Source organism: Coregonus clupeaformis, chromosome 36 (genome assembly GCF_020615455.1).
Source record: "Coregonus clupeaformis isolate EN_2021a chromosome 36, ASM2061545v1, whole genome shotgun sequence".
Taxonomy (NCBI): domain Eukaryota; kingdom Metazoa; phylum Chordata; class Actinopteri; order Salmoniformes; family Salmonidae; genus Coregonus; species Coregonus clupeaformis.
The window spans coordinates 33,167,119-33,194,307 of NC_059227.1; the positions used below are offsets into that span (position 1 = coordinate 33,167,119).

The window sequence follows — 27,189 nt, forward strand, 5'->3', positions numbered from 1 at the left end:
AAAATCTGGTCTGCACAAAACTGACAGGTTCTGCAATCCAACTATTGAATCCATGAACAGCCACTCACCTTTGTCCCCCCAAAGGGACGAGTGGGATGGACTTTGGAGCAGGGACAGCAGCACTGTATGTGACTCCCACCAACCCCTCCCATTGGGTCTCCCACCAACCCCTCCCATTGGGCTTCTCTGGGGGTATAAAAGGCTTGTGCTGGCGTTAAGGAATCAGTCTCGACTGAGTATTCTCAAAACTTAAGGAAAGAGCTTCAACGAACCCATCATGGGGGACGCAAAGCTCTGCCTTTTGCTACTTCTGAGCACCCTTGCCATGGCCTGTAAGTACCTTTCTGACCTTTCCCTCCTTCTGGAAAACGTGGTTGATTAACTGTCTATAGAACTCGTTTTTTGTAACACTTATCATATGTTTTAATTTGGAGAGGTTTATAGTTTTCAACAGATGCCAAATAAACCAATTTTTGTATAAAGTGTTACATTTTGTGTATTTATTGAAATGTAAATATATCACATCGCAAAGTATAAGCATCTTACATTACCCTATATCAGGGGCAGACAACTATATTCAGCCGCGGGCCGATTTTTGTCAGAGCAGCTGGTCAGGGGGCCGAAACACAATTATAATAATTTGTACACTGCAAATTGACCATAACTAAGGCCAAAAAGACATTGTATTTGAAAATAACAATACATTTTATACTTTGATTACATTGAGAAACGATCACATATGTCTCTTTCTTTATTCGTGGGAATACTTGGGAACAGATTTCCTAAATTAAACTAATTTTTAGCTGAATTCCTGTTGATTTTACAGTATTTTATGACAAAAAAAATAAATAAAAATGTAACAAAAAACTTTGGGGGGCCAAAAGTTATCCCTCGCTGTTGCCGCCCCCTGCCCTATATAATTTATCCCTTTCCCACTTTCCTCATCTTCCGCCCCTCTTCCCAATCCCAACATTTTAAACCACACACTTAACATTGACATTTTAGTCATTTTAGCAGACGCTCTTATCCAGAGCGACTTACAGGAGCAATTACTTAAGATGTATTTAAACATTTTTACAGATATAAGGTTAAAGGTTTGGTGTAGCACCTTGGAATTGTCTGCCTTTACAATGATTTGAATGTACACAGGCCAATATCTAGTTTAGCATTTTTCATAGACTAATAAGCAAGACAGTAACTAGTCACATTTTCAAATACATTGTATTTCAAAAGAAACGTACTTATGCTTCTTTCCCTTACAGATGCCCAAGACAATGCTGAAGAAGAAAATCCAACATGCTTACGTAAGTAAAAAATCACAAAGGCTTTGTTTTAGCTCTAACAGAAAGCAGGCTATTTATTGCCATCGGAGGCGCACCCAACAATTACTACCGAGATCAATAACAGTCCAATTCTATGTGTTAAGCTGTGGTAGATTTGTTTATTTGGAATATAATTAACCATCTGTGTTAACTTTGCAATATATTTCTGTCCTCCACCCTAGTGGCAAAAAGGTATAAGAGCCTTCACAAATATGAATACCAATATGAAGCCGAGTCCCTGAATGCCGTGAATGGAGCTTCCAACCTCAGGAACGGACCAAAGGGCTCTTGCAAGGTAAGTCCATCAATATTACCGTAACATCACAGTTATGCTGCGTACATAAGTGTGACTCATGAAAAAACGGAATTTCATTGTTTTCAATGAGACAACGACAACAAATTCTAGCAAATGTGGATGCAAGCTAGCACGTTCTAATCATATAGGGTAGTCAAATCAAATCACATTTTTATTCTCACATGCGCCGAAATGCTTACTTACAAGCCCTTAATCAACAATGCAGTTCAAGAAATAGAGTTAAGAAAATATTTACTAAATAAACTAAAGTAAAAAATAAAATAAAAGGTCTATAACTTGGGTGACTGGAGTCTTTGCCATTTTTTTGGGCCTTCCTCTGACGTATAGTATATAGGTCCTGGATGGCAGGAAGCTTGGCCCCAGTGAGGTACTGGGCCGTACGCACTACCCTCTGTAGCGCCTTAGGGTCAGATGCCGAGCAGTTGCCATACCATACCATCGGGCGGCAGATAGTTTAGTGGTTAAGAGCGTTGTGCCAGTAACCGAAAGATCGCTGGTTCTAATCCCTGAGCCAACTAGGTGAATAATCTGTCGGTGTGCCCTTGAGCAAGGCACTAAACCCTAATTGCTCCTGTAAGTCGCTCTGGATAAGAGCGTCTGCTAAATGACAAAAAATAAATAAATAAAAAATAAATAAACATAAATACCAGGCGGTGATGCAACCGGTCAGGATGCTCTCAATGGTGCAACTGTAGAACTTTTTGAGGATCTGGGGACCCATGCCAAATCTTTTCAGTCTCCTGAGGGGAAAAAGGTGTTGTCATGCCCTCTTCACGACTGTCTTGGTGTGTTTGGACCATGATAGTTTGTTGGTGATGTGGACACCAAGGAATTTGAAACTCTGGACCCACTCCACTACAGCCCTGTCGATGTTAATGGGGGCCTGTTCAGCCCTCCTTTTCCTGTAGTCCACGATCAGCTCCTTTGTCTTGCTCACATTGAGGGAGAGGTTGTTATCCTGGCACCACACTGCCATGTCTCTGACCTCCTCCCTATAGGCTGTCTCATCGTTGTCGGTGATCAGGCCTACCACTATTTTGTCGTCAGCAAACTTAATGATGGTGTGGGAGGTGAACAGGGAGTACAGGAGGGGACTACGCACGCACCCCTGAGGGGCCCCAGTGTTGAGGATCAGCATGGCAGATGTGTTGTTGCCTACCCTTACCACCTGGGGGACAGCCTTCAGGAAGCCCAGGATCCAGTTACAGAGGGAGGTGTTTAGTCCCAGGGTCCTTAGCTTAATGATGAGCTTTGTGGGCGCTATGGTGTTGAACGCTGAGCTGTAGTCAATGAACAGCATTCTCATATAGGTGTTCCTTTTGTCCAGGTGTTTCCCACCTGGACAAAAGGAACACCTATATGAGAATGCTGTTCATTGACTACAGCTCAGCGTTCAACACCATAGCAGTGTGGAGTGTGATTGAGATTGCGTCATCTGTGGATCTGTTGGGGCGGTATGCGAATTGGAGTGGGTCTAGGGTTTCCGGGATGATGGTGTTGATGTGAGCCATGACCAGCCTTTCAAAGCACTTCGTAGCTACCGACGTGAGTGCTACGGGGCGGTAATCATTTAAGCAGGTTACCTTCGCTTTCTTGGGCAAAGGGACTATGGTGGTCTACATGAAACATGTAGACCACCATAGTCCATTGGTTTGTGTGTAGGTATTACAGACTCGGTCAGGGAGAGGTTGAAAATGTCAGTGAAGACACTTTCCAGTTAGTCCGCGCATGTTTTGAGTACACGTCCTGGTAATCTGTCTGGCCCCGCGGCTTTGTGAATGTTGACCTGTTTAAAGGTCTTGCTCACAACGGCTATGGCGAGCGTGATCACACAGTCGTCCGGAACAGCTGGTGCTCTCATACATGCTTCAGTGTTGCTTGCCTCGAACCGAGCATAAAAGGCATTTAGCTCGTCTGGTAGGTAAAAGGATTTAAGTTTGCCTGCATTAAAGTCCCCGGCCACTAGGAGCGCTGCTTCTGGTTGAGCATTTTCTTGTTTGCTTATGGCCTTATACAGCTCGTTGAGTGTGGTCTTAGTGCCAGCATTGGTTTGTGGTGGTAAATAGACGGCTACGAATAATATAGATTAGAACTCTCTTGGTAGATAGTGTGGTCTACAGCTTATCATGAGGCACTCTACCTCAGGCGAGCAATACCTCGAGACTTTTTAATATTAGACATCGCGCACCAGCTGTTATTGACAGAAATACACACACCCCGCCCCTCGTCTTACCAGACGTAGCTGCTCTTTCCAGCTCTATATTATCCGTGTCGTCATTCAGCCACGTGAAACATAAGATATTACAGTTTTTAATGTCCCGTTGGTAGGATAGTCTTAATCGTAGATCATCAAGATTGTTTTCCTATGATTGCACGTTGGCCAATAGTACTGATGGTAGTGGTGGTTTACACACTCGCCTTCGAATTCTCCGTCTTTTCTTCACACGAATGACAGGGATTTGGGCCTGGTCTTGAGAAAGAAGTATATACTTCGCGTCGGACTCATTAAAGAAAACATCTTCATCCACTTTGAGGTGAGTAATCGCTGTTCTAATGTCCAGAAGCTCTTTTCGGTCATAAGAGCCAGTGGCAGCAACATTACGTACAAAATAAGTTACAAACAATGCGAAAAAACAAACAAATAGCATGGTTGGTTAGGAGCCTGTAAAACGGCAGCCATCCCTCCGGTGCCATTTCAGGAGCAGGTAGTCCACGAGTTTTCATGCGTTCATGTTGTCCTGTCAGACTTTTTTTCCATCTCCTGTGTTTGCAGAATTAGTAAACAGTGTAACCTCTTTGTCTCCCCCTACAGGTCGAGATTGAAGTTCCTCAGTCTTGCAGCTACATCCTGCGTACCACAGGCTGTAGCTTGAGTGAGGTTGTCGATATGGACGCAGAGGGCAACCCTGTGTTCGGACCTGCCCCCGGATCTGATGCCTTCGCTGCTGCCATGGAGAAGTAAGACCCCCAGGCTGTCACACATGCCCTAACCTAACCCTTGTCCCCAATATTTGTTAAAAAGACACCCAGTACTAAAATTCATTCTCCTCTCTTCTATGAAGCACGTTGTAGTTTGGAGTTAACAACTGGTAACAAGCCTCTCACCTCTCTCTCCCTGCTCAGACATCCTCTGAAGGTTGTGGTTGAGGGAGTGTACGATGTGAAACTGTACCCTGAGGAGGATGAGTCCATGACCATCCTGAACATCAAGAGAGGTATCGTCTCTGCCCTTGCCGTGCCCCTGCTGGAAGAGGAGAACAACAAGAAAATGGTATGTTGATCTTCTCAGAAAACAGCCCATACTTTAGCTGTAAAACATTTTATTCAATAATACAATTTAACTACATATTTGTATGATTTGTGAACTCTAAAAGTCTATTGGGAGCATCAAATCATGAATCAGCATCTGTATAGTCGTTAACCTTTTTTATTAAATCCCCCCTTAGCCCACCATCCATGGCATGTGCAAGACCGCTTATACAGTCAACGCCATGGAGGACATCGCTACTGATATTACCCTCAACAGGGACTTGTCCAAATGCGACCACTTCATCCCCCAGAGGGACCACACCAGCCCTCTGGCGCTCATCTCTGGCATGGTAAGACTCCCAGACAGTGGAGGTTGCTGCTTAGATTGGAATAGGTGACCTATTAACTATCTGATACCCATTACAAAAACCATTCAAAGTAATTATCTGTCTCCGCTCCTGTAGCTGAACTACACATTAAATTACAACTAATATTCATCCTTATTCACTTTTTAACTCCTTAACAAAAAAAACTTTACAATAACTATTTCTCCTCCTACAGCACTATCCTCTTGCTCAGCTAATCAGAAGCTCCCAGACCTGCAACTACAAGTTTGACAATGACAAGAAGCACATGATCTCTGGTGCTTGCACTGAGAACCACATCCTGGTGCCTTTCTCTCACAAGTGAGTAACATACAATACTGGTCCCTCATAAACATTCTCTTCCATGAAATGCCTGCAGTATCAGAGATGTGATGTATATATTTTTGTCTGCCCACAGGGGAGAGTATGGAGTTACCAACGTTGGAAAACAGTTCCTGACTCTGCTGGAGGTTTCCACATACAATGAGAGAGTTTTTGACCACAGTAAGTACCCCTTACATTGCATTCTAATTAGGAAGATGATTGTCGTATACAGTCAGAGATAATTGAAAAATGATTTCACCCTCTCAGTGTCAAAACTCCTCTTTTTCTTTCTGCAGATGTGGCCAACCTCAAGGGTCTGCCAATGGAGGCTGCTGAGGACAAGAGCGTTGTTCAGGACAAGGATGCTGCTCTGGCCGTCCTGAGGGAACTGGCCACTCTGTCCAATGGTGAGAAGAGAGCCCACCTCTTCCAGCAGCTTGTGAGCATGGTCCGTGGAATGAAGGCTGAGACCCTGAGCCCTGCTGTCCCCGAGGCCCTGAAGGTGTCCGGACCCCTGACCTACCAGGTTCTGGCCCAGTGCGGTACCCCAGAGTGCAGCAGTGCCATCATGCAGATCCTTAGGACTTTTGACAACTCTGCCTTTGAGATTGATGCTATTGTGTTCGCCATGGGACTGGTCCCCAACCCCTCTGCCCTCCTGGTCAACGACATGCTGGCTATGGCACAGTACAAGCAGAGCAAGCCCATCCTGTATGCCCTGAGCAATGTTGTCAAGAGGTAAGCAGACATTTTCAAGAAACACATTTTCTAAATGGAAGTAAGCAGATGCAGACAATTCAATCTTGATACCATGAAATTCAGGTAAGTTTATATTTCCTATGTTGAATTTCACATTGTGTTCCTCATCAGGTTCTACAAGGCCGAGGGCAAAGTGACCCCTGAGATCGAGGCTGTGGCTGAGTTTGCGGTTGCCCAGCTGGGTGACTGCACTGGTGACAAGGAGCAGAACTTCCTGGCCCTGAGGGTGAGTGTTCAACCGCTACCCTTAGCTTTTTCAGTTTTACTCACACAACAATTTGAATCAGAATAATTATTGTTTGCTTCTTTCTGTTCCCCAGGTTATTGGTAACATGGCCGCAGCCATGGGAGCCGCCAGTCCTGCTCTGAAGTCTGCTGTAATCAAGTGTGTAAACGAGCCCGCCGCTTCCCTGGAAGTCCAACAGGCTGCCATTCAGGCCTTCAGACAGACCCCTGTCCCTGAGGAGGTAACTCACTCTTTTCCTATTAGCTTTAAAAAATATATATTGAAACCAACAACTCTTCGTTCACAGCAGTACTGTTATACATATTATCCTGGTTACAGGGCAGAGAGGTGCTCATGCAGGTTCTTTTGAGTGGTGCTAGCCCCCTGCAGAAGCGCGTTGCTGCCTACCTGGTGCTGATGAAGGACCCCCAGCCTGCTGAACTGGCTCAGCTGGCCGCCGCTCTGCCCATCGAAGAAGACCAGCAGGCCAGGAGCTTTGTCATCTCCCACCTGACTAATATCCTGGCATCCACTGCACCCGAGACCCAGGAGTACGTGAGAGATATCATCTGTAGTATTTACTGCCTCAGCTAACAGAAATATTCCATTTGGTTGTTTTCTCCTCATCATAGGTTTGACCATGTAATTAATTATTCCTTCCATTACAGGCTGAGACAGAAGATTCTTGATGCCCTGCAGGGCAATGAGGTTGGAAATGTCATGGATCCCACCAAGTTCTCCCGCAACTACAAGATCGGATCTGTGCAAGGAAACATGCTCTTCGAGGGCACCAGCTATCTGCCCAAGGAAGTCATGCTGGAGATGACCCTGAAGGCCTTCGGCTACGATGTTGACATGGTGGAGGTAAAAAAGAAAACTGAAGTTGTTTCCTTAAGCTTCTTATAGGGATGATGTTTTTTTGCAGAATATGGACTTATTTTTCTATCAGTCTCATAGTAAAAATTATCTTCACTTAAAAGGTTGGAATGGAAGGCAAAGGACTTGAGCCAACTGTTGAGGCTTTGTTTGGAGAGAACGGATTCTTCCCTGACACAGTTCTGAAGACCGTCTACTTCGTTTCTGACAAGATGCCCCTGCAGGTCAATGAGGTCATGAAGACAATGATGCCCACTCTGAGGAAAGACAGGATGAAGAGACAGGTATTCAAACCATACTATGTTCTTCCTTTTTCCTTACTGATCGTTTTCATCAGTTTGATTTTAATCCTAATTATTTAATTGTAGAAAGAGATAACTGCCTCTTTCCTTGTAAAACATTTTTATGTAGGCTTCCCAGAACATCATGAGAGAAATCGGCCGCAACCTCAACAAACTGGTCAGGGATCTGAAGGCTCAGGAGTCCCCTGAGGCTATGGTTTACCTGAGATTGCTGGGAAATGAACTTGGATACCTGAAGACCAACGAGATGGAGGAGATGGCCAACTCTGCTGCTCTTATGATTGACAACGTACTCAAGATGTTCCCCACTGATGTATGTACAAAGATACAGGAAAGCGCAACACAATTACATGTACATTTACGTCATTTAGCAGACGCTCTTAGCGACTTACAAATAGGTTCATTCACCTTATAGCCAGTGGGACAACCACTTTACCATGTTTATTATTATTATTTTTATTTTTATTTATTTTTTTAGTATTTTATGTTTTGTTTTTTTATCATGTTTTTGTATATTAATATTTTTTATTTTATTTTAATCTATTTTTTTATTTTTTATTTTTTTTGGGGGGGGGGTTGGGGTAAGGGGGGGTAGAAGGATTACTTTATCCTATCCCAGGTATTCCTTAAAGAGGTGGGGTTTCAAATGTCTCCGGAAGGTGGTGAGTGACTCCGCTGTCCTGGCGTCGTGAGGGAGCTTGTTCCACCATTGGGGTGCCAGAGCAGCGAACAGTTTTGACTGGGCTGAGCGGGAACTATGCTTCCGCAGAGGTAGGAGAGCCATCAGGCCAGAGGTGAACGCAATGCCCTCGTTTGGGTGTAGGGACTGATCAGAGCCTGAAGGTACGGAGGTGCCGTTCCCCTCACAGCTCCGTAGGCAAGCACCATGGTCTTGTAGCAGATGCGAGCTTCAACTGGAAGCCAGTGGAGTGTGCGGAGGAGCGGGGTGACGTGAGAGAACTTGGGAAGGTTGAACACCAGACGGGCTGCGGCATTCTGGATGAGTTGTAGGGGTTTAATGGCACAGGCAGGGAGCCCAGCCAACAGCGAGTTGCAGTAATCCAGACGGGAGATGACAAGTGCCTGGATTAGGACCTGTGCCGCTTCCTGTGTAAGGCAGGGTCGTACTCTCCGAATGTTGTAGAGCATGAACCTACAGGATCGGGTCACCGCCTTGATGTTAGCGGAGAACGACAGGGTGTTGTCCAGGGTCACGCCAAGGCTCTTCGCACTCTGGGAGGAGGACACAACGGAGTTGTCAACCGTGATGGCGAGATCATGGAACAGGCAGTCCTTCCCCGGGAGGAAGAGCAGCTCCGTCTTGCCTAGGTTCAGCTTGAGGTGGTGATCCGTCATCCATACTGATATGTCTGCCAGACATGCAGAGATGCGATTCGCCACCTGGTTATCAGAAGGGGGAAAGGAGAAGATTAGTTGTGTGTCGTCAGCATAGCAATGATAGGAGAGGCCATGTGAGGATATGACAGAGCCAAGTGACTTGGTGTATAGCGAGAATAGGAGAGGGCCTAGAACTGAGCCCTGGGGGACACCAGTGGTGAGAGCACGTGGTGCGGAGACAGCTTCTCGCCACGCCACTTGGTAGGAGCGACCGGTCAGGTAGGACGCAATCCAAGAGTGAGCCGCGCCGGAGATGCCCAGCTCGGAGAGGGTGGAGAGGAGGATCTGATGGTTCACAGTATCAAAGGCAGCAGACAGGTCTAGAAGGACAAGAGCAGAGGAGAGAGAGTTAGCTTTAGCAGTGCGGGAGAGCCTCCGTGACACAGAGAAGAGCAGTCTCAGTTGAATGACCAGTCTTGAAACCTGACTGGTTTGGATCAAGAAGGTCATTCTGAGAGAGATAGCAAGAGAGTTGGCTAAAGAAGGCACGCTCAATAGTTTTGGAGAGAAAAGAAAGAAGGGATACTGGTCTGTAGTTGTTGACATCAGAGGGATCGAGTGTTGGTTTTTTTGAGAAGGGGTGCAACTCTCGCTCTCTTGAAGACGGAAGGGACATAGCCAGCAGTCAAGGATGAGTTGATCAGCGAGGTGAGGTAAGGGAGAAGGTCACCGGAGATGGTCTGGAGAAGAGAGGAGGGGATAGGGTCAAGCGGGCAGGTTGTTGGGCGGCCTGCCGTCACAAGTCGCAAGATTTTATCTGGAGAGAGAGGGGAGAAAGAAGTCAAAGCATAGGGTAGGGCAGTGTGAGCAGGACCAGCAGTGTCATTTGACTTAACAAACGAGGATCGGATGTCGTCAACATTCTTTTCAAAATGGTTGACGAAGTCATCCACAGAGAGGGAGGAGGGGGTGTGGGGGGGGGGGAGGATTCAGCAGGGAGGAGAATGTGGCAAAGAGCTTCCTAGGGTTAGAGGCAGATGCTTGGAATTTAGAGTGGTAGAAAGTGGCCTTAGCAGCAGAAACAGATGAAGAAAATGTAGAGAGGAGTGAGTGAAAAGAAGCCAGGTCTGCAGGGAGTATAGTTTTCTTCCATTTCCGCTCAGCTGCCCGGAGCTCTGTTCTGTGAGCTCGCAATGAGTCATCAAGCCACGGAGCTGGAGGGGAGGACCGAGCCGGCCGGGAGGATAGGGGACATAGAGAGTCAAAGGATGCAGAAAGGGAGGAGAGGAGGGTTGAGGAGGCAGAATCAGGAGATTGGAGGGAGAAGGATTGAGCAGAGGGAAGAGATGATAGGATGGAAGAGGAGAGAGTAGCGGGAGAGAGAAAGCGAAGGTTGCGACGGTGCATTACCATCTGTGTAGGGGCAGAGTGAGTAGACATCACTTCACATAGACATTAATGATAGTTTTTGAGTCTATAGGTTAATTCATCTGACAAGAGTTGTATATCAATGGTCAAAAATGTAAACTACCCTAACTCTGAAGTCTACATGTTCCACAGCTGATGAAGGGACTGATGACCAACGCTGACAATGAAGTCTTCGCCCATTACATCTTCATGGATAACGAATTCTTCCTGCCAACTGCCACTGGTGTGCCACTGAAGATTGCCCTGTCTGGTACCTTCACCCCTGGCATCAAGGGAGGACTGCACATTACACCCGACATGGTAAACTTTTAGATTTATTTTCTATTTGTAGTAACCCTAATACATGTGAAGTCGGTCAGTCTTATTGCATATCTATATAATATACTTTGACTGATCCCTTTCCCACAGAGCGAGGTGTCCTTCATGCCCTCCGCTGGAATTGAGTTTGTGACACGGGTTGGTTCCCACATTCCTGAGTACCTTCTCTCTGGCCTGGAGATGCACACCAGCCTGTACCACGAAAGTGGGCTCAGCGCTAAGATCGCCATGGCTGACAAACAGGTCAAGCTGACCATCCCTGCTCCACAGGGCCCTGCCAAGCTCATCAGCATCACGTAAGTGTCAGAGCATCATTCAGATAATACTTGATGAAAACCAATATTTATCTATCAGAGCCTAAACATTTAATTTCCTCTACACTTATTATAGCAACAAGCTGTTCGCAGTGACCTCTGCTGAAGTGAAACCCATCCCTTCTCTGGTGAAGGACAGAATTGATGTGTCTGAGTGCACTCCATTCTTTGCTGGTATGAAGTACTGCACAACCCTGCAGTACTCTGATGCTAGCTCCCACGACACTGCTCCTTACTTCCCCTTCACGGGAGACAGCAAGTAAGTACTAGTCCTATGCACATACATTTTAACATGCTCCATTTATGTTTTCCTATTTTCAGGGAGAAATTGATCTTAAGCTATAACTTTTGGAAATGAAACGTTTCTATAGGCTTGCTGTGGAGCTCCACCCCACTGGTGATGTCACTGAATACACGGCCACCATCGGCTACGAACTCCTCAGGGAGGGAGAAGAGGGTCGTCAGAAGGTTGACACTGTAAAGATGGTCCTGAAGGCAGAAGGTATAGCATTAAATTACAAAAGCCCTCTTTTAGAGTAACACAGTCCTTCCATTTCTACTGTGCAAACTTTTCCTTGGTGAGTAACTTATTTGGTTTAACCTGGACATAGGTGCTGAACCCACTGAGGCCACAGCCACCATGAAGTACAACAGGAGGAAGAATGTCCTCACCACCGACATCCAGATCCCTGACTTTGACCTGGAGGCCGGACTCAGACTGGGTGTTGTTGATGGCAACACCAAGGGCAAAGGAATACACTCCATCTCCATTGACCTCATCAACAAGAACATCCCTCAGCTGTCCCTGGTTGGCCGCGCAAAGTAAGATGACAATGCTACCCCGCAAAGTACTTCCCTGTTTTGGTTTCTTCTGTGTTCCCTTTCTTCCGAATTCCAACTGACTCATGGTTTTCTTCTTTGCAGAATTGAGGCCATGAAGGATGCTATGCTGCAGGTTCAGCTGCTTGTCCCTTCAATCAAGGCTGACGCCACAGTTACAGCCAACCTGAAGCGTGGTGAGGAACTGGAACTGGAACTTGAGCTTGAGAGTGACATCAAGCTCCCAGAGACCACCTCAGTGCAAAAGATCACCCTAAAATATGGTATGCAGGCTTTCAATATCGACCAACTTTTGTACAATGAAAAACTGTTTTGCTTCTTGATCAACTTTAACTGTATGTTTCTGAGCACTTTGCATGTCAAGAATCCATTGTAGCAAGAGATAACTGCCTCTTTCCTTGTAATTTTTTTAAATAATGAATTTATCTTACTTTCTAGATGACGAGAAGATTGTGGCTGAGGTCAAGTCTGACATGAACTCTGAGATCCAGAACATCTTCCCTCATTCCATGGCAATCCAGAAGATGGTCAGTGATGTTCTTGATCAGCAGGTGGGCCAAACCGACATGAAGGTCCGTCACATCCTCACCAAGTCTGTGGAGGTAATACTTTTTTTTAAAGACTTTTAACGTCTGATCACTATTTTTGAACTAAATATACAACAATATATATTTATATTACAGGCAACCAACAACTACCTGGAGAAATATGCTGCTGATATCCCATACATGCAGAACTTGAGAGTCCCTGGGATGCCAGAGATTATTCTGCCAGAGAAACTGTTCCTGAATGCGTAAGTTACATCAATCAACTACCATGAGAATATTTTTACATTAACTGATTCCATGATTAATTAATTATTAAATATACTTTTCTTAAACAGTGAGGCCACAGCTGCTTACCACTTCAACAATGAGCGTATCTTCATCGCCATTCCCCTGCCTCTTGGTGGAAAATCATCTGAGGAGCTTAACTTCCCAGCTGCCCTGACCACACCACACCTGGCTCTGCCCCAGCTTGGCCTGGACATTGCCTCCAAGGAGATCCCCATCCCTGAGCTTTTCATCCCAGAGACCCTTGATGTGTTTGTGCCCCTCTTCGGAAAAGTTGAGGTGTCCACAAAGGTGAAGAGCAACCTCTACAACTTGGAGGGCTCAGCGTCTGCTGGCAAAGATGCTGCTGAGACACCAAGCTATTCTGCCAAGTTTGATGTGACAGGCAGCTGCTCAATGGAACTCCTGTGCATCAAGATTGAAGGTAGCGTTCGACCTCCAGACGTCTTATAATGCCTTTGTAATTAATAGAGAATTACACCATCTGGAACATGTTTAGTTGTGCAATAATTAATAACTGTTACTTCTGTGTTGTAAATAGGATCTGGATTGCTTGCCAGCACTCCTGCTGATTCCATCAAGGCCCATGTGAAGACATCTGTGAGCCACAAGCTCATTGATGCCAGCATTAGCATAAGGGAAGTTGGCACTGTTACAGACAACAAGATCAATGTGAAATCCAGCAGCAAAATCGAAGCAACAAGCCCCCTGGGTCTGAGTGTAAATCTAGAGCACACCGGCCAAGTTGGCTTCAATACTGAAGTGTCAATACTGGCTCCAACACTGAAGATCACTGGTGATAGCAACTTAGAAGGAACAGTCAAAGCAGGACCGGTCTATGGCAACACAATCACCACCCAGTCTTTTGCCATCTTCCCATTCAGACCAGAGGCAAAGATTGATTCTTCCCTGAAAATTGATTCAACCATTCTTCAGGCCCAGAACACAATTGCTGCATCCTTTGCCAATGGCGAGCTGTCTGTTGTATCTAATACCAATGCATTCGAAGACATCCTGACCAATGCTGCTGAACTTGCCTTCAAGGATAACCAGCTGTCCCTGAAATGTGACACCAATGCCCTTGCCCTTGGCATGAAGATCCACAACCAGGCTGAGGCTTCTGTTGGCATTGGAGCAGTCACAATCAAGATGGAGACCAACACTGACCACTCTGAGAATCGCATATACTCTCTTGTCACTGCCTCCCTGGATGTCAATGGCCTGGCTGTGAACAGTGATACCACTGTAAAGCTGCTTGAGAACAAAGCTGCACATAAAGCTACGCTGACAATGAACAAGGATGGCCTGGCCACAAGTGGAACAACCACCCTGCAAGGCCCCTTCACCATGGAGAACACCTTCAACGGTGGACTTGATGCCTCCAAGGCTACTCTGTCCATTGAGACCAAGAGTGCATTGAATGACATGAAGGTTGAGAATGCCAACTCACTGACCATCACTCTCTCCACCCTTGCCTTCACCTCAAAGGCTGACGCCATCGTCAGCGAGAGCACTTCTTACACACATGACATCACCATTGACCTGCAGGACTACACTGCCTCTGTAAATGTGAACAATGACCTGAAACTGCTGGCAGCCAACCTAGTCAATGAGGCTCAGCTAAAGGCAGAGATCTACAAAATTGACCTGACTGGAAGCCTAAAGGCTGCCTATGGTGTGGAAGAGCTCAAATACACCTATGAGATCAACTATGCAGACCTGACTGCTAATGCTAAGTGCAGCACTACTGCGAAGCTCCTCGGTGCTCACATGAGCCACAACACTGAGCTTGAAATTGTTGGCCTTGCTGCAAGAATCCAAAATGATGCCCGCTTCAACTCCCAGCCTTTCCGCTTCGACAACACCATCCGTGCCAGTATTATTCCCTTCGACTTCAACCTTGACGCCATCTTCAATGCTGATGGTGACCTGACCCTGTATGGCAAGCAAAGCGCTCAGCTCTACGGAAAGTTCCTTCTTAAAGCACAGCCCCTGGCTTTTGCCAGCTCTCATGAATGCAGAGCCTCCATCACCCAGCAGCTGGAAAATGGTTTCTCCCTGGAGACCACACTGGACAACAAGATGGACACACTTCTGACTCCCCAGGAGCAGAAAGCCACACTCAGGGTGAAGTCCAAGGTGAACAACCATGCCCTCAATCAGGAAGTTAGTGCCTACAACAATGCTGAAAGGCTTGGACTGGAGCTGTCTGGAACCATCCTCACCGACCTCCTGAACACAGCTGCCAGTGAAGACCAGGAATTCATAATCTCTGGTTTCCTGAAGTATGATAAGAACACTGACAGTCACTTGATTAATCTGCCCTTCCTCGAGAGTTTGCCTGCAATCCTGGAAAACATCAAGATCACTATTGTGAGCATGGCAGAGAAACTGCAGAATTACATTAACAGTGAAGAGATCAAGGCTAAGCTTGAGGCTCTGCCCCAGCATGTGAGTGACTTTGTTACCAAACTGAATCTCGAAGACAAGGCTGTCCAGTTCAAACAGGACCTGATTACCCTCACCCAGGTGTATGTCATTACTCTGGAAGACCTAGAGGCCTCTCTGGTGAACCTCAAGACAGCTTTTGAAAACCTGCTGATTGATCTGTCATCCCGCCTTCAGGGAATTGTTGATGTTACCAAGGAGATGATTGCGAGTGGCACCCTGTCTGAAACTGTCATCCAGAGGCTCAACCAGGAGCTGAATGCCATCAACAAGGAGTATGAATTAACTACAATGATTGTAGCTGTCATTGATGCAATTGAAGAGCTGATCAAGCAGATTGACATGCAGAAACTGAAGGACAGCAGCATTTCACTCCTGCATGACATTGATGCCAAGTTTGAAATCAAGGCTAATCTTGAGAATGCAGTGAGTGAATTGAAGAAGTTAATTGAGAACTTTGACCGAACCAAATTTGTTGAGGATCTGAGGAACTACATTACCTCAATCAACTTGGAAGCTTATGTTGAGCAGCTTATAGATCAGTTTCAGCAAGATTGGCTAAGATTCAGCAAGGTTATTGAGCCTGTCAAGGAAGTGATTATGGAGTTCGACATCTTTGGCAAGTTGAATGCTTTCCATGCCAAGCTGACAGAACTGATTGTCAAATATGAGGTTGACAAGAAGGTTGAAGGAGTCCTGGAGAAGGTTGTGGACCTCATTAAGCAGTTTGAAATTGGTGAAACAATTCAGGTCCTTGCTAACAACCTGAAGGCCATCGATATTCCAGCGAAGGCAATGCACATGCTGGAAAAAGCCATCAACTACTTAAAAGCTACTGAGATCAAGCAGGTGATTGACCAGCTGAACGAGTATCTCAACTCCATTGTCCAGAAGCTGAAGTCATTTGATTACAATGCTTATGTGGATGAAACCAACCAGATGATTGCTGAATACACCGCTCATGTAAACGAGCTGATCAAGGCACTTGAGATCCCACAGAAACTTGAGGCTTCAAGAGAGTTTGTCAACTTTGTTGTGTCATCTGCACTTAACTTCATTGAACATCTCAGGGAAATCAAGGTTGCAGACATGATCAAAACAGTGAAGGACATAGCTGACCATGCCATCCTTAATGACCTTAAGGCAATTTCTGAGAGGCTGAAGCAAAGAATCACAGATATGGACCTCAGAAATGATATCATCTCATTCCTGCAGCAGGTGAGCGAACACTACACCAAGTTCACCATCGTCATCAATGAGGTGTTCGGCAATGTGTTTGAGGTGATCCAGAAGTTTGCTGGTGAACAACAAATTGTCAGTGAGGTCAAGCAGATCATCGAGGGAGTTGTCACTGGACTGAAGACAGCTGACCTGGACATTCCTTCATTCACCATCCCTTTCACTGACCTGGTCATGCCCTCCATGAAGATCAGCCTGGAAAAGCTTCAGGAGATTGAAATTCCAACACAGCTGGATATACCTGAGTTCACTATCCTGGGTTTCCACACAGTGCCAGCCACCACTGTTTCCTTTGACGATATCAAGCAGAAGGTCATAGAGCTCATTGATTTCATTGTCAACTTTGATATCCAGATTTTTGATTTGGATGCTTTCTTTGGAGACCTGACCGTGAGCTACCTGCCAACCCTACCTGACATCACTCTCCCAGAGATCACATTCCCAGAGTTATCCTTCCCTACCTTCCCTAAGGTGGCCGCAGAGAAGCTCCTAGAGATTCCAACTCTCCAGATCCCTGAGATCAAGCTCCCTGCCATCCCCAGTGAGATCAGTTTCCCTTGCTTTGGCAAGCTCTATGGTGAGATCAAAGTCATCACCCCAATCTACAGCATCAAGAGCTCTGCTGAGCTCTGGAACAATACTGAAAATGAGATGACTCCTCAGTTCACTGCTTTCTTGGCCTCCCAGGCCACATCACCCAGTGTTGAGATCCTCAATTTCAACCTGAACTCCAATGTTCGTGTTGCCATCCCCAAAAGGAGCCGTGTGATTGTTGCAGAGACCATTAAGTTCACTCACAATGCACTTGCAGTTGAACACCAGGCATCAGTGATCATCTACGGATACTCATCCCAGGCCTCAGCTAACACCAGAGTCAAGGCAACCACTGCACCCTACACTGCTGACATTGTCAATAATGCCTTCTTTGCTATGGAGGGTGGAATATCTGCCTCTGTGGACACCACCTACAACCACCAGATCAATATCCCAATCATCGGCTTCACCAACAAAGCCTCTGTGACCCAGAAGGCTGTTACCCGCCTGGAGGACACAACAATCACTCTGACCATTGGAAATGATGGTGCTATCAAGTTCAACTCTCAGGAGGGCACACACAAGTGTGACCTTCACTTCACCATCAGTCCCAGCACTGCTAAACTTACAATCTCCGCTGACACCGACACTGCCCTTCTGAAGATGAAGCAGACCATGAACGCTGATGCAGTCATGCTCAGTCACATCACATTTGATGCCCGGTCTGAAGCAGAAGGCCCAGAGGTCAAGAACAGCCTTCTGGTGGCATCTGGAAATGCTAACTTGGGAGATATGAAAGTTGAACTGAAGGCAAACCATGACACAGAGCTTGTTGGTGGTCTCAGTGGAATCCTGTCCAACTCACTCAACATTGTGATTCATCCAATTGAGGTTGTCTTTGACTTCCAGAACAAGGGAAACACCAAGCTCAGCTTCAACGAGGTACTGGTGGCCAAGATTGATCTCCAGAATGACTACTCTGCCATCATCAAGCCTGAAGCTCAACAGATCAACACTGTGGCTCTTGCCCGTTTCAACCAGTATAAATACTCACACAACTTCACAGTTGACAACAACGAAAAGGAGGCTGGCATATTTGCTGCTGTCAATGGTGAGGCTAATCTTGAATTCTTGACAACCCCTATCAGCATCCCTGAGATTGAGCTAACCTTCCTTATCATCCCAGCCATCAGCGATCTGAACCTGTATGAGCATACTGGCTTGAAGAACATCTTGACCACCACTGAGCAGTCTCTTGATGTGGATGCCAAGATCCTGTACCAGAAGAGTCAGTTTTCCTCTCTGGGCAACCTGATCACTGAACTCTCCCTCAAGTCACCCATCTTCAATCTGAATGCCAATGCCGGACTTTACTCTGCGGACGACCTTGTGTTCCGCCTGGGAGCTACCACAGCCTCCGTTTTTGAAGCTCTTAAGGTCAAGCTTGATGGCACCAGCAGCCTGACCACCAAAAGAGGGCTTAAGCTGGCAACATCCCTGTCTTTGGAGAACCCCCACATTGAGGGAAACCATGACAGCACAATCAGCCTGAACACTGACAACCTGGAAGCTGCTTTGTATGTGGCTACCGTTGCAAAGATTGCTCTGCCCATCTTCAACCTGGAAGCCAACCAGCAACTTGTTGCAGACACCAAGACCAAGCCAAATGCTGCCTCTACATTGAAGCTGAAGAGTGATTTCAACCTGCCCCTTATCAAGGCAATTGGCAAGGCAGAGGCTGACCACAGCCTGAAGCTGGAGGGAACCCTTGAGTACATCTCTGTGGAGTCATCCATCAAGGGCAACATTGATGGCACAATCCTGGAGCACAATGCTGTTTTGGGAGCCCTGGACAATGAGGCTAACATCTACCTGAATGCTGATGGCCTACGCTCCACCTCAAAGATCATTGCCAATGCCAAACTCAGCAACGGTGAGACAACTATCCTGGAGATGGATGTGGACGAGAACCTGGCTGTTGAGGCATCCGTGAGCCGAGTATATGCAGTGCTGGAATTCACCAGCAACAACGAGGCCAATGTGATTACCTTCAACACAAAGGGAAAGCATGTAGCCCGGGCTACCATTGACTTTGCACCATTGACATCGCTGACTGCTGATGTTGAGATTGACATGTCTCAGCCAAGCAACATGGGTGACATTACCATCTTCGATAAAACTATTGTCGAGCTGACAGGTCCCAAGCAGAAGATCTCTGCCAACGCCAAGATTGCCACACCTGTGTACACCACAAATCTGGCAGCTGAGTTGGAGGGTGATGCCCCTGTCTTCAAAGCCACACTCAAGTCATCTGCTACCTCTGCCATTGTTCTCCTGGATTATGACATGGACGGTAAATTATCAACATTTCTTTGAAATTGGCATTATTTGTAAGTAATAGATGAAAACCTAAATTATATTGTCATTGATATTTTACTGTATATTGTTATTCAACTGATTTGTAACTTTAACTACTTTCAAAAGCTTCCATCACCGCAAATGTTGAGAATGAAGCCCTTGGCTTGACTGGCAAGATTATCCTGACCCATGTTGACCTGACCATGGACATTCAGAATGTGATTACCCAGTCTATGAGGTAATACGTTCTTTTTAACAGACCCCTTCTCAGTGTATAATACCTATTGGGACATTATTTAGTCTCACAATGTTAGTCAAATTAACAGACAGTATGTAGATTTGAAGATATCTCAATATCAGTGTCTGAGATAAAACAAAGGCTGAGCTTTACTTTTAGAACTACCTTCACCACACAAATATAAATTAGATGGTAACTGATTATGCTTGTACTGTTTTTCTTCAATTTCTTAGTGTCTCCCGCCACACCCTGAATGTGGACATCACCAGCCCAACCTTCACTGATGTGAACTTCCGCTATGCTGCCCGCAGAGATGGAATCAGTGCTTCCATCGCTAATCCATCCGCTGGGTTATTGGGTCTTGAACTCCAGGGCAGGAACCCATCTCAGCTGAGCGCTAGACTCTACAGCCGTTATGCTGTGAGTGTCTTTCATATCTTAAAATACTTATTGTGTGGCTATTTACACGTAAAATACATGTCACCCTATTGTTAAAGTTGTTATTTACTCTTGTGTTTCTCCTATATCCAACAGTCTGCCCCAGAGGATGATGTTGACATCTTGGTCATCAGAGCTACTGCCAAGGACGCCGATAAGATGAATCTGCAGGTTGCCTACAACATGGAGGCCCCACACAACATTCTCCTGGGCCTGAAGGAGAGACTCCCTGCCATCACATCCACCCTGACCAACTTCGCCGACAAGTACGAGATCTTCAGGCACGTGGAGGGGCTGAAGAGCTCCATCGTCAACCTCATTGAGGAAGCCTACACTGCTGCCAACAGCCACGCAGCCGAGCTGAGCCAGCTGTCAATCCTCTTCAGGAACACTGTTGTCCAGTACCAGAAAACCGTCCAGGTCTACCTGGATGCTGCCATCAAGTTCCTGAAGGAGACCCAGTTCAAGCTGCCTGGCTCTGAGGAAATGACCACCCTGCCTGAGCTCCTCAAACAGCTGACCAGCGCCATTGCCACTATTCTTGAGCAGGCCATCCAAAACATGGAGATGATTAGCAACGTCCAGTTCAGATTGCCAATTGTTGGTGTGATGACTGGAGGCCAAATCCTGGATCAGATGTGGGCCACCATGAAAAATGTTATTGCCCAGGTTACAGATCTGGTGAATAATCTGGAGAGCCTTGACATGGTCCTGGAGAAGCTTGGCGAGACCCTGAAGGTCATCGTTGAGAAGGCCCAGGAGTTTGTCGACACTCTGAAGTCTGACGACCTGGATGCCGTCGCTGTCTACATCAACGCTCTGTATGGTAACCTTGTTGGCGTGATCAAGACCGTCCTGGACCAGGTAAATACGTTGAACATGGAGCAGGTGAACCACGCAATTGAACACATCATGGAGATGGTCATGTCTGTGCTGAACCAGCTCAACCTCGCAATCACTGGTCTTCTGCAGCAGGCTTCTGATGAGGCTTTCGTGAAAGTTAGCGGCGGAAGGCTTGAGATCAACCTTCCCTTTCCCTTCCACCAGTGAGATACACTCACAGACTAAACCCTGAGTCTATTAAACACTTCCATCTGTTAAAAACATATGCTCGCTTGGGAGGGGAAAAAATGGACGCTTAGCTCAATAAGTGTTTCAGCACGTATTTATAGCAGTCAAGTTAACATGTACACCTTGATAAAAATATGTTGTATTATTCTTTTGTGTAAATGACTACAGATGTACCAACATGGAAATGCAATACTTTGTTGACTTCCACTTCCCCTCGTCTTTACTATTCAAGATGTAAAGAGTGAAGTGTATCAATAAAGCTCATTATAAACTGGGTGGTTCGAGCCCTGAATGCTGATTGGCTGACAGCCACGGTACATCGTATACCACGGGTATGACAAAACATTTATTTTAACTGCTCTAATTACGTTGGTAACCAGTTTATAATAGCAATAAGGTACCTCGGGGTTTGTGGTATATGGCCAATATACCACGGCTAAGGGCTGTTCTTATGCACGATGCAACGCGGAGTACCACACCCCCTCAGACCTTATTGCTTAATTATACCATACAGCATTAATTGTTTTTAACCATGGGGTAAAAAATTATAAACCTCACTTTGTGGTTTTTTGTATATTTTAGGCTTTCAAGTATGTGTTTTAACGCAGGTGTTTCTCATCATGTTTGATTACATTGACACACGCTAGCTATATGTGGCCATTGTCATTGTGTGTTTGTCTATGCTCTGTTGAAGGTCTTGTGACCGAAAGCTTAGCCTAATTAAATGAAATTTGTGCATTGATCCTGAGTGTGCGAAGACTTTATTCCATTACGGTATTGCTCTTCATCTCCTGCACCTCAGCTACAGTCGGGTGTGTGACAGATCCTCCTAAGTTACTTCAATAGCAAGTATATAAAATGGGCATAATCATTTCTGAAACTTAGAAGAGGGTGCCATTCTATGAGCATAGAAGTTAAGTGAGTTGCAACTTTGTTGCAAATTCATTCACTGAATTTTTCAAAAGTCTATAGACCTTTTCAACTGTCAAAACAATAACATGTTATTTTATTTATTTGTATTTATTTATTTCACCTTTATTTAACCAGGTAAGCCAGTTGAGAACAAGTTCTCATTTACAACTGCGACCTGGCCAAGATAAAGCAAAGCAGTGCGATAAAAACAACAACAACACAGAGTTACATATGGAATAAACAAAACGTACAGTCAATAACACAATAGAAAATCTATATACAGTGTGTGCAAATGTAGTAAGTTATGGAGGTAAGGCAATAAATAGGCCATAGTGCAAAATAATTACAATTTAGTATTAACACTGGAGTGATAGATGTGCAGAAGATGATGTGCAAATAGAGATACTGGGGTGCAAATGAGCAAAATAAATAACAATGTAAATAACAATATGGGGATGAGGTAGTTGGGTGGGCTAATTACAGATGGGCTGTGTACAGGTGCAGTGATGAGCTCCTGAGTGGCGCAGTGGTCTAAGGCACTGCATCGCAGTGCTAACTGTGCCACTAGAGATCCTGGTTCGAATCCAGGCTCTGTCGCAGCCGGCCGCGACCGGGAGACTCATGGGCGGCGCACAATTGGCCCAGGGTAGGGGAGGGAATGGCCGGCAGGGATGTAGCTCAGTTGATAGAGCATGGTGTTTGCAACGCCAGGGTTGTGGGTTCGATTCCCATGGGGGGCCAGTATAAAAATAAAAATAAAGTATTCACTGGCTGTGAGTTGCTCTGGATAAGAGCGTCTGCTAAATGACTAAAATGTAAAAAAATGTGATTGGTAAGCTGCTCTGACAACTGATGCTTAAAGTTAGTGAGGGAGATAAGTGTCTCCAGCTTCAGAGATTTTTGCAGTTCGTTCCAGTCATTTGCAGCAGAGAACTGGAAGGAATGGCGGCCAAAGGAGGTGTTGGCTTTGGGGATGACCAGTGAGATATACCTGCTGGAATGCATACTACAGGTGGGTGTTAATATGGTGACCAATGAGCTAAGATAAGGCAGGGATTTGCCTAGAAGTGATTTATAGATGATCTGGAGCCAGTGGGTTTGGCGACGAATATGTAGTGAGGGCCAGCCAACGAAAGAGTATAGGTCACAATGGTGGGTAGTATATGGGGCTTTGGTCCAATTTGCTGAGTAGAGTGTTGGAAGCTATTTTGTAAATTACATCGCCGAAGTCAAGGATCGGTAGGATAGTCAGTTTTACGAGGGCATGTTTAGCAGCATGAGTGAAGGAGGCTTTGTTGCGAAATAGGAAGCCGATTCTAGATTTAACTTTGGATTGGAGATGCTTAATGTGAGTCTGGAATGAGAGTTTACGGTCTAACCAGACACCTAGGTATTTGTAGTTGTCCACATATTCTAAGTCAGACTCGCAGAGAGTAGTGATTCTAGTCGGGCGAGCGGGTGCAAGCAGCGTTCGATTGAAGAGCATGCATTTAGTTTTACTAGCGTTTAAGAGCAGTTGGAGGCCACAGAAGGAGTGTTGTACGGCATTGAAGCTCGTTTGGAGGTTTGTTAACACAGTGTCCAATGAAGGGCCAGATGTATACAAAATGGTGTCGTCTGCTTAGAGGTGGATCTGAGAGTCACCAGCAGCAATAGCGACTTCATTGATATACACAGAGAATAGAGTCGGCCCGAGAATTGAACCCTGTGGCACCCCCATAGAGACTGCCAGAGGTCCAGACAACAGGCCCTCCGATTTGACACATTGAACTCTATCTGAGAAGTAAAAAAAAAAAAAAAAAAGTAGTTGGTGAACCAGGCGAGGCAGTCATTTGAGAAACCAAATATTCTGCCAATAACAATGCAGTGATTGACAGTGTCAAAAGCCGTGGCCAGGTCGATGAAGACGGCTGCACAGTACTGTCTTTTATCGATCGCGGTTATTGTATCGTTTAGGACCTTGAGCGTGGTTGAGGTGCACCCATGACCAGCTCGGAAACCAGATTGCATAGCGGAGAAGGTACGGTGGGATTCGAAATGGTCGGTGATCTGTTTGTTAACTTGGCTTTCAAATACTTTCCAAAGGCAGGGCAGGATGGATATAGGTCTGTAACAGTTTGGATCTATAGTGTCACCCCCTTTGAAGAGGGGGATGACCGCGGCAGCTTTCCAATCTCTGGGGATCTCAGACGATACGAAAGAGAGGTTGAACAGGCTAGTAATAGGGGTTGCGACAATTTCGGCTGCTAATTTTAGAAAGAAAGGGTCCAGATTGTCTAGCCCAGCTGATTTGTAGGGGTCCAGATTTTGCAGCTCTTTCAGGACATCAGCTATCTGAATTTGGGTGAAGGAGAAGCGGGGGGGGGCATGGGCAAGTTGCAGCGGAGGGTGCAGAGCTGGTGGCCGGGGTAGGGGTAGCTAGGTGGAAAGCATGGCCAGCCGTAACAAAATGCTTATTGAAATTCTCGATTATCGTAGATTTATCGGTGGTGACAGTGTTTCCTAGCCTCAGTGCAGTGGGTAGCTGGGAGGAGGTGCTCTTATTCTCCATGGACTTTACAGTGTCCCCTGCATCCTGTAGTTAGTGCTACAGGATGCAAATTTCTGTTTGAAAAAGCTAGCCTTTGCTTTCATAACTGATAGTGTATATTGGTTCCTGACTTCCATGAAAAGTTGTATATCGCGGGGGCTGTTCGATGCTAATGCAGTACGCCACAGGATGTTTTTGTGCTGGTCAAGGGCAGTCAAGTCTGGGGTGAACCAGGGGCTATATCTGTTCTTAGTTCAGAATTTTTTGAATGGGGAATGCGTATTTAAGATGGAGAGGAAAGCACTTTTGAAGAACATCCAGGCATCCTCTACTGACGGAATTAGGTCAATATCCCGAGCTCCCGAGTGGCGCAGTGGTCTAAGGCACTGCATCTCAGTGCTTGAGGTGTCACTACAGACCCCCTGGTTCAATTCCAGGTGTATCACAACCGGCCGTGATTGGGAGTCCCATGGGGTGGTGCACAATTGGCCCAGCGTCGTCCGGGTTTGGCCGGTGTAGGCCGTCATTGTAAATAAGAATTTGTTCTTAACTGACTTGCATAGTTAAATAAAGGTTAATTAGAAAGGCCTGCTCGCTGAAGTGTTTTAGGGAGCGTTTGACTGTGATGAGGGGTGGTCGTTTGACCACAGGCAATGAGGCAGTGATCGCTGAGATCCTGGTTGAAGACAGCGGAGGTGTATTTAGAGGGTAAATTAGTCAGGATAATATCTATGAGGGTGCCCATGTTTACAGATTTAGGGTTGTACCTGGTAGGTTCCTTGATAATTTGTGTAAGATTGAGGGCATCTAGTTTAAATTGTAGGACGGCCGGGGTGTTAAGCATAACCCAGTTTAGGTTGTGGTGTCGAGAAAACGTTGCTAATTATGCTGTGAAAACAAGGAAATCCGCTGATGCTGTACTTTTATTATAAAGGTTTATTTATATCAAAGGGTTACAGCTTCAATTTACAGATATCTGCAGAATATCTGGAGAATAACCGCCCAATCTCAAATATGATTATTCTGTCCTCCTTTGTTTTAAACGTGGTATTTATATCCTATGCCCTATGTAACATAATATGGGTGTTTTCCCATACAGACCAATCCCAGGAGGCCACCTAACAGACTTCCTTGGCTTTAGGGTGCCCCTATAGAACTCCTCCCCAGATGCTCCCTTTAAGCTGAGTCAACATCCTCTAAAACCATTTGAAACCATTAGCAAAGTCATAAATTCCTCAGATACCACAAGGTCACCAAGCAGTACGAACTCTGAGGATAGATGGGGGGGCAAGCAATTCACATATGGTGTCCAGGGCAAAACTGGGGGCTGAGGGGGGTCTGTAGCAAGCGGCAACAGTGAGAGACTTATTTCTGGAAAGGTGGATTTTTAGAAGTAGAAGCTCAAACTGTTTTTTATTTTATTTTTATTTTGGGGGGTAGATCAGCTTAATATTGCAGATAGATTGTAACTTCCATCAATGTAATTGTCTGCATCACTTCCAATCCCCCATGTTTTTTATATATATATTCCCCTTTGTTACATTCCAACCCCGCCACCCTTTCCCTACTTGGGGTAAACTAGTGAACAACAATGCTTAGGCCTCTACTTCCAGCTTATACTTACTATCTACATTTTATGGACACAGTCAATTTTACAATAATTATATTTTGTTAGTTTTTTTCTCCTGAACTTCTTCTACTCTCAACCTCTCCGATCATTTTCAGGATGTCCATCCGGTTTGCTTCTATATGCCATATCTTTCTAACTGTGCTCTTTCCCAAAAGCTCCCAACATACAACCTACATAGTTATTATGGACACAGTATACTTACATTATTAGTTATCTTGTTATTATTTTATTGTTAGTTGTTATTAGTCCCATCCTTCAGCTCGATTCAACACCTCCCATCTATCTCTTAACACCATCCATATAGGATTTCTATTTGCCATATATATTTCAACTGTACTGTGTTTTACAAAAATTCTGAACCATTCTATTCTCATTGTTTCTACAGATTGTGAATTAAAAATAAAATGTTTTGCTAAAAGTATTATTATATTATTGATCGATTGACTATGACTTTTCAGATCACCCAGTAATGCTATCTGCATGGTTAGCTCCAGGTAAATATTGCAATCCTTTAGCCATTCCTGGACCTGTGTCCAAAAACAAGCTACAAATGGACAGTACCAAAACAAATGATCTAATGATTCTGTCTCTTCGCAACAAAATCTGCAGAGCTGGGAAGATTGTATCCCCCATATAAATAACATTATATTGGTAGCAAGAATTTTATATAATAATTTAAATTGAAAGATTCAAATGTTTGAATCCGGTGTCGTTTTGCGTATCAGTTCATAAACACTATGCCATGGGATCGTATGTCAAAAATCTCTTCCCAACTATTTTGCAATCTATATGGGACGGCTGTCAATCCTTTGGTCCTTAAATGAAACTGATATACTTTTTTATTTATCACAGTTTTCCTTAACCAATTATGTTCTTTAATGCAAGGCCGACAGACAAGTTCCTTACTTTCTCCCCCTTCCACTTTCCTCTTCCATTTTTGCGGTAAGGCTGCAATTATTTGGTTGTAATTTTGGGTAGAGC

General features: G+C 45.3%; 1 protein-coding gene across 1 annotated transcript; it reads left to right on the plus strand.

The window, feature by feature from the left end:
- The first annotated feature begins 225 nt into the window (after nt 1-225).
- On the plus strand, nt 226-21,878 carry LOC121552556 (apolipoprotein B-100). The gene is made up of 28 exons (XM_041865509.2): nt 226-332; nt 1,263-1,304; nt 1,505-1,617; nt 4,451-4,596; nt 4,762-4,909; nt 5,085-5,237; nt 5,449-5,573; nt 5,671-5,756; nt 5,873-6,314; nt 6,447-6,561; nt 6,656-6,802; nt 6,901-7,112; nt 7,230-7,425; nt 7,542-7,721; nt 7,849-8,052; nt 10,638-10,805; nt 10,914-11,119; nt 11,214-11,396; nt 11,509-11,639; nt 11,749-11,959; nt 12,062-12,240; nt 12,416-12,579; nt 12,661-12,770; nt 12,861-13,234; nt 13,352-19,384; nt 19,516-19,627; nt 19,861-20,047; nt 20,162-21,878. Exons 1-28 carry the CDS (start codon nt 278-280, stop codon nt 21,113-21,115), a joined length of 11,376 nt encoding a protein of 3,791 aa, XP_041721443.2. The 5' UTR covers nt 226-277; the 3' UTR covers nt 21,116-21,878.
- Nucleotides 21,879-27,189: the final 5,311 nt, after the last annotated feature.

Bases quoted from the DNA above. Each gene is read 5' to 3' on its own strand.
- LOC121552556 (XM_041865509.2), top strand. From the start codon at position 278: ATGGGGGACGCAAAGCTCTGCCTTTTGCTACTTCTGAGCACCCTTGCC. The intron at 1,618-4,450 runs GTAAGTCCATCA...CTCCCCCTACAG, and splicing joins GACCAAAGGGCTCTTGCAAG to GTCGAGATTGAAGTTCCTCA. The intron at 11,960-12,061 runs GTAAGATGACAA...TCTTCTTTGCAG, and splicing joins TCCCTGGTTGGCCGCGCAAA to AATTGAGGCCATGAAGGATG.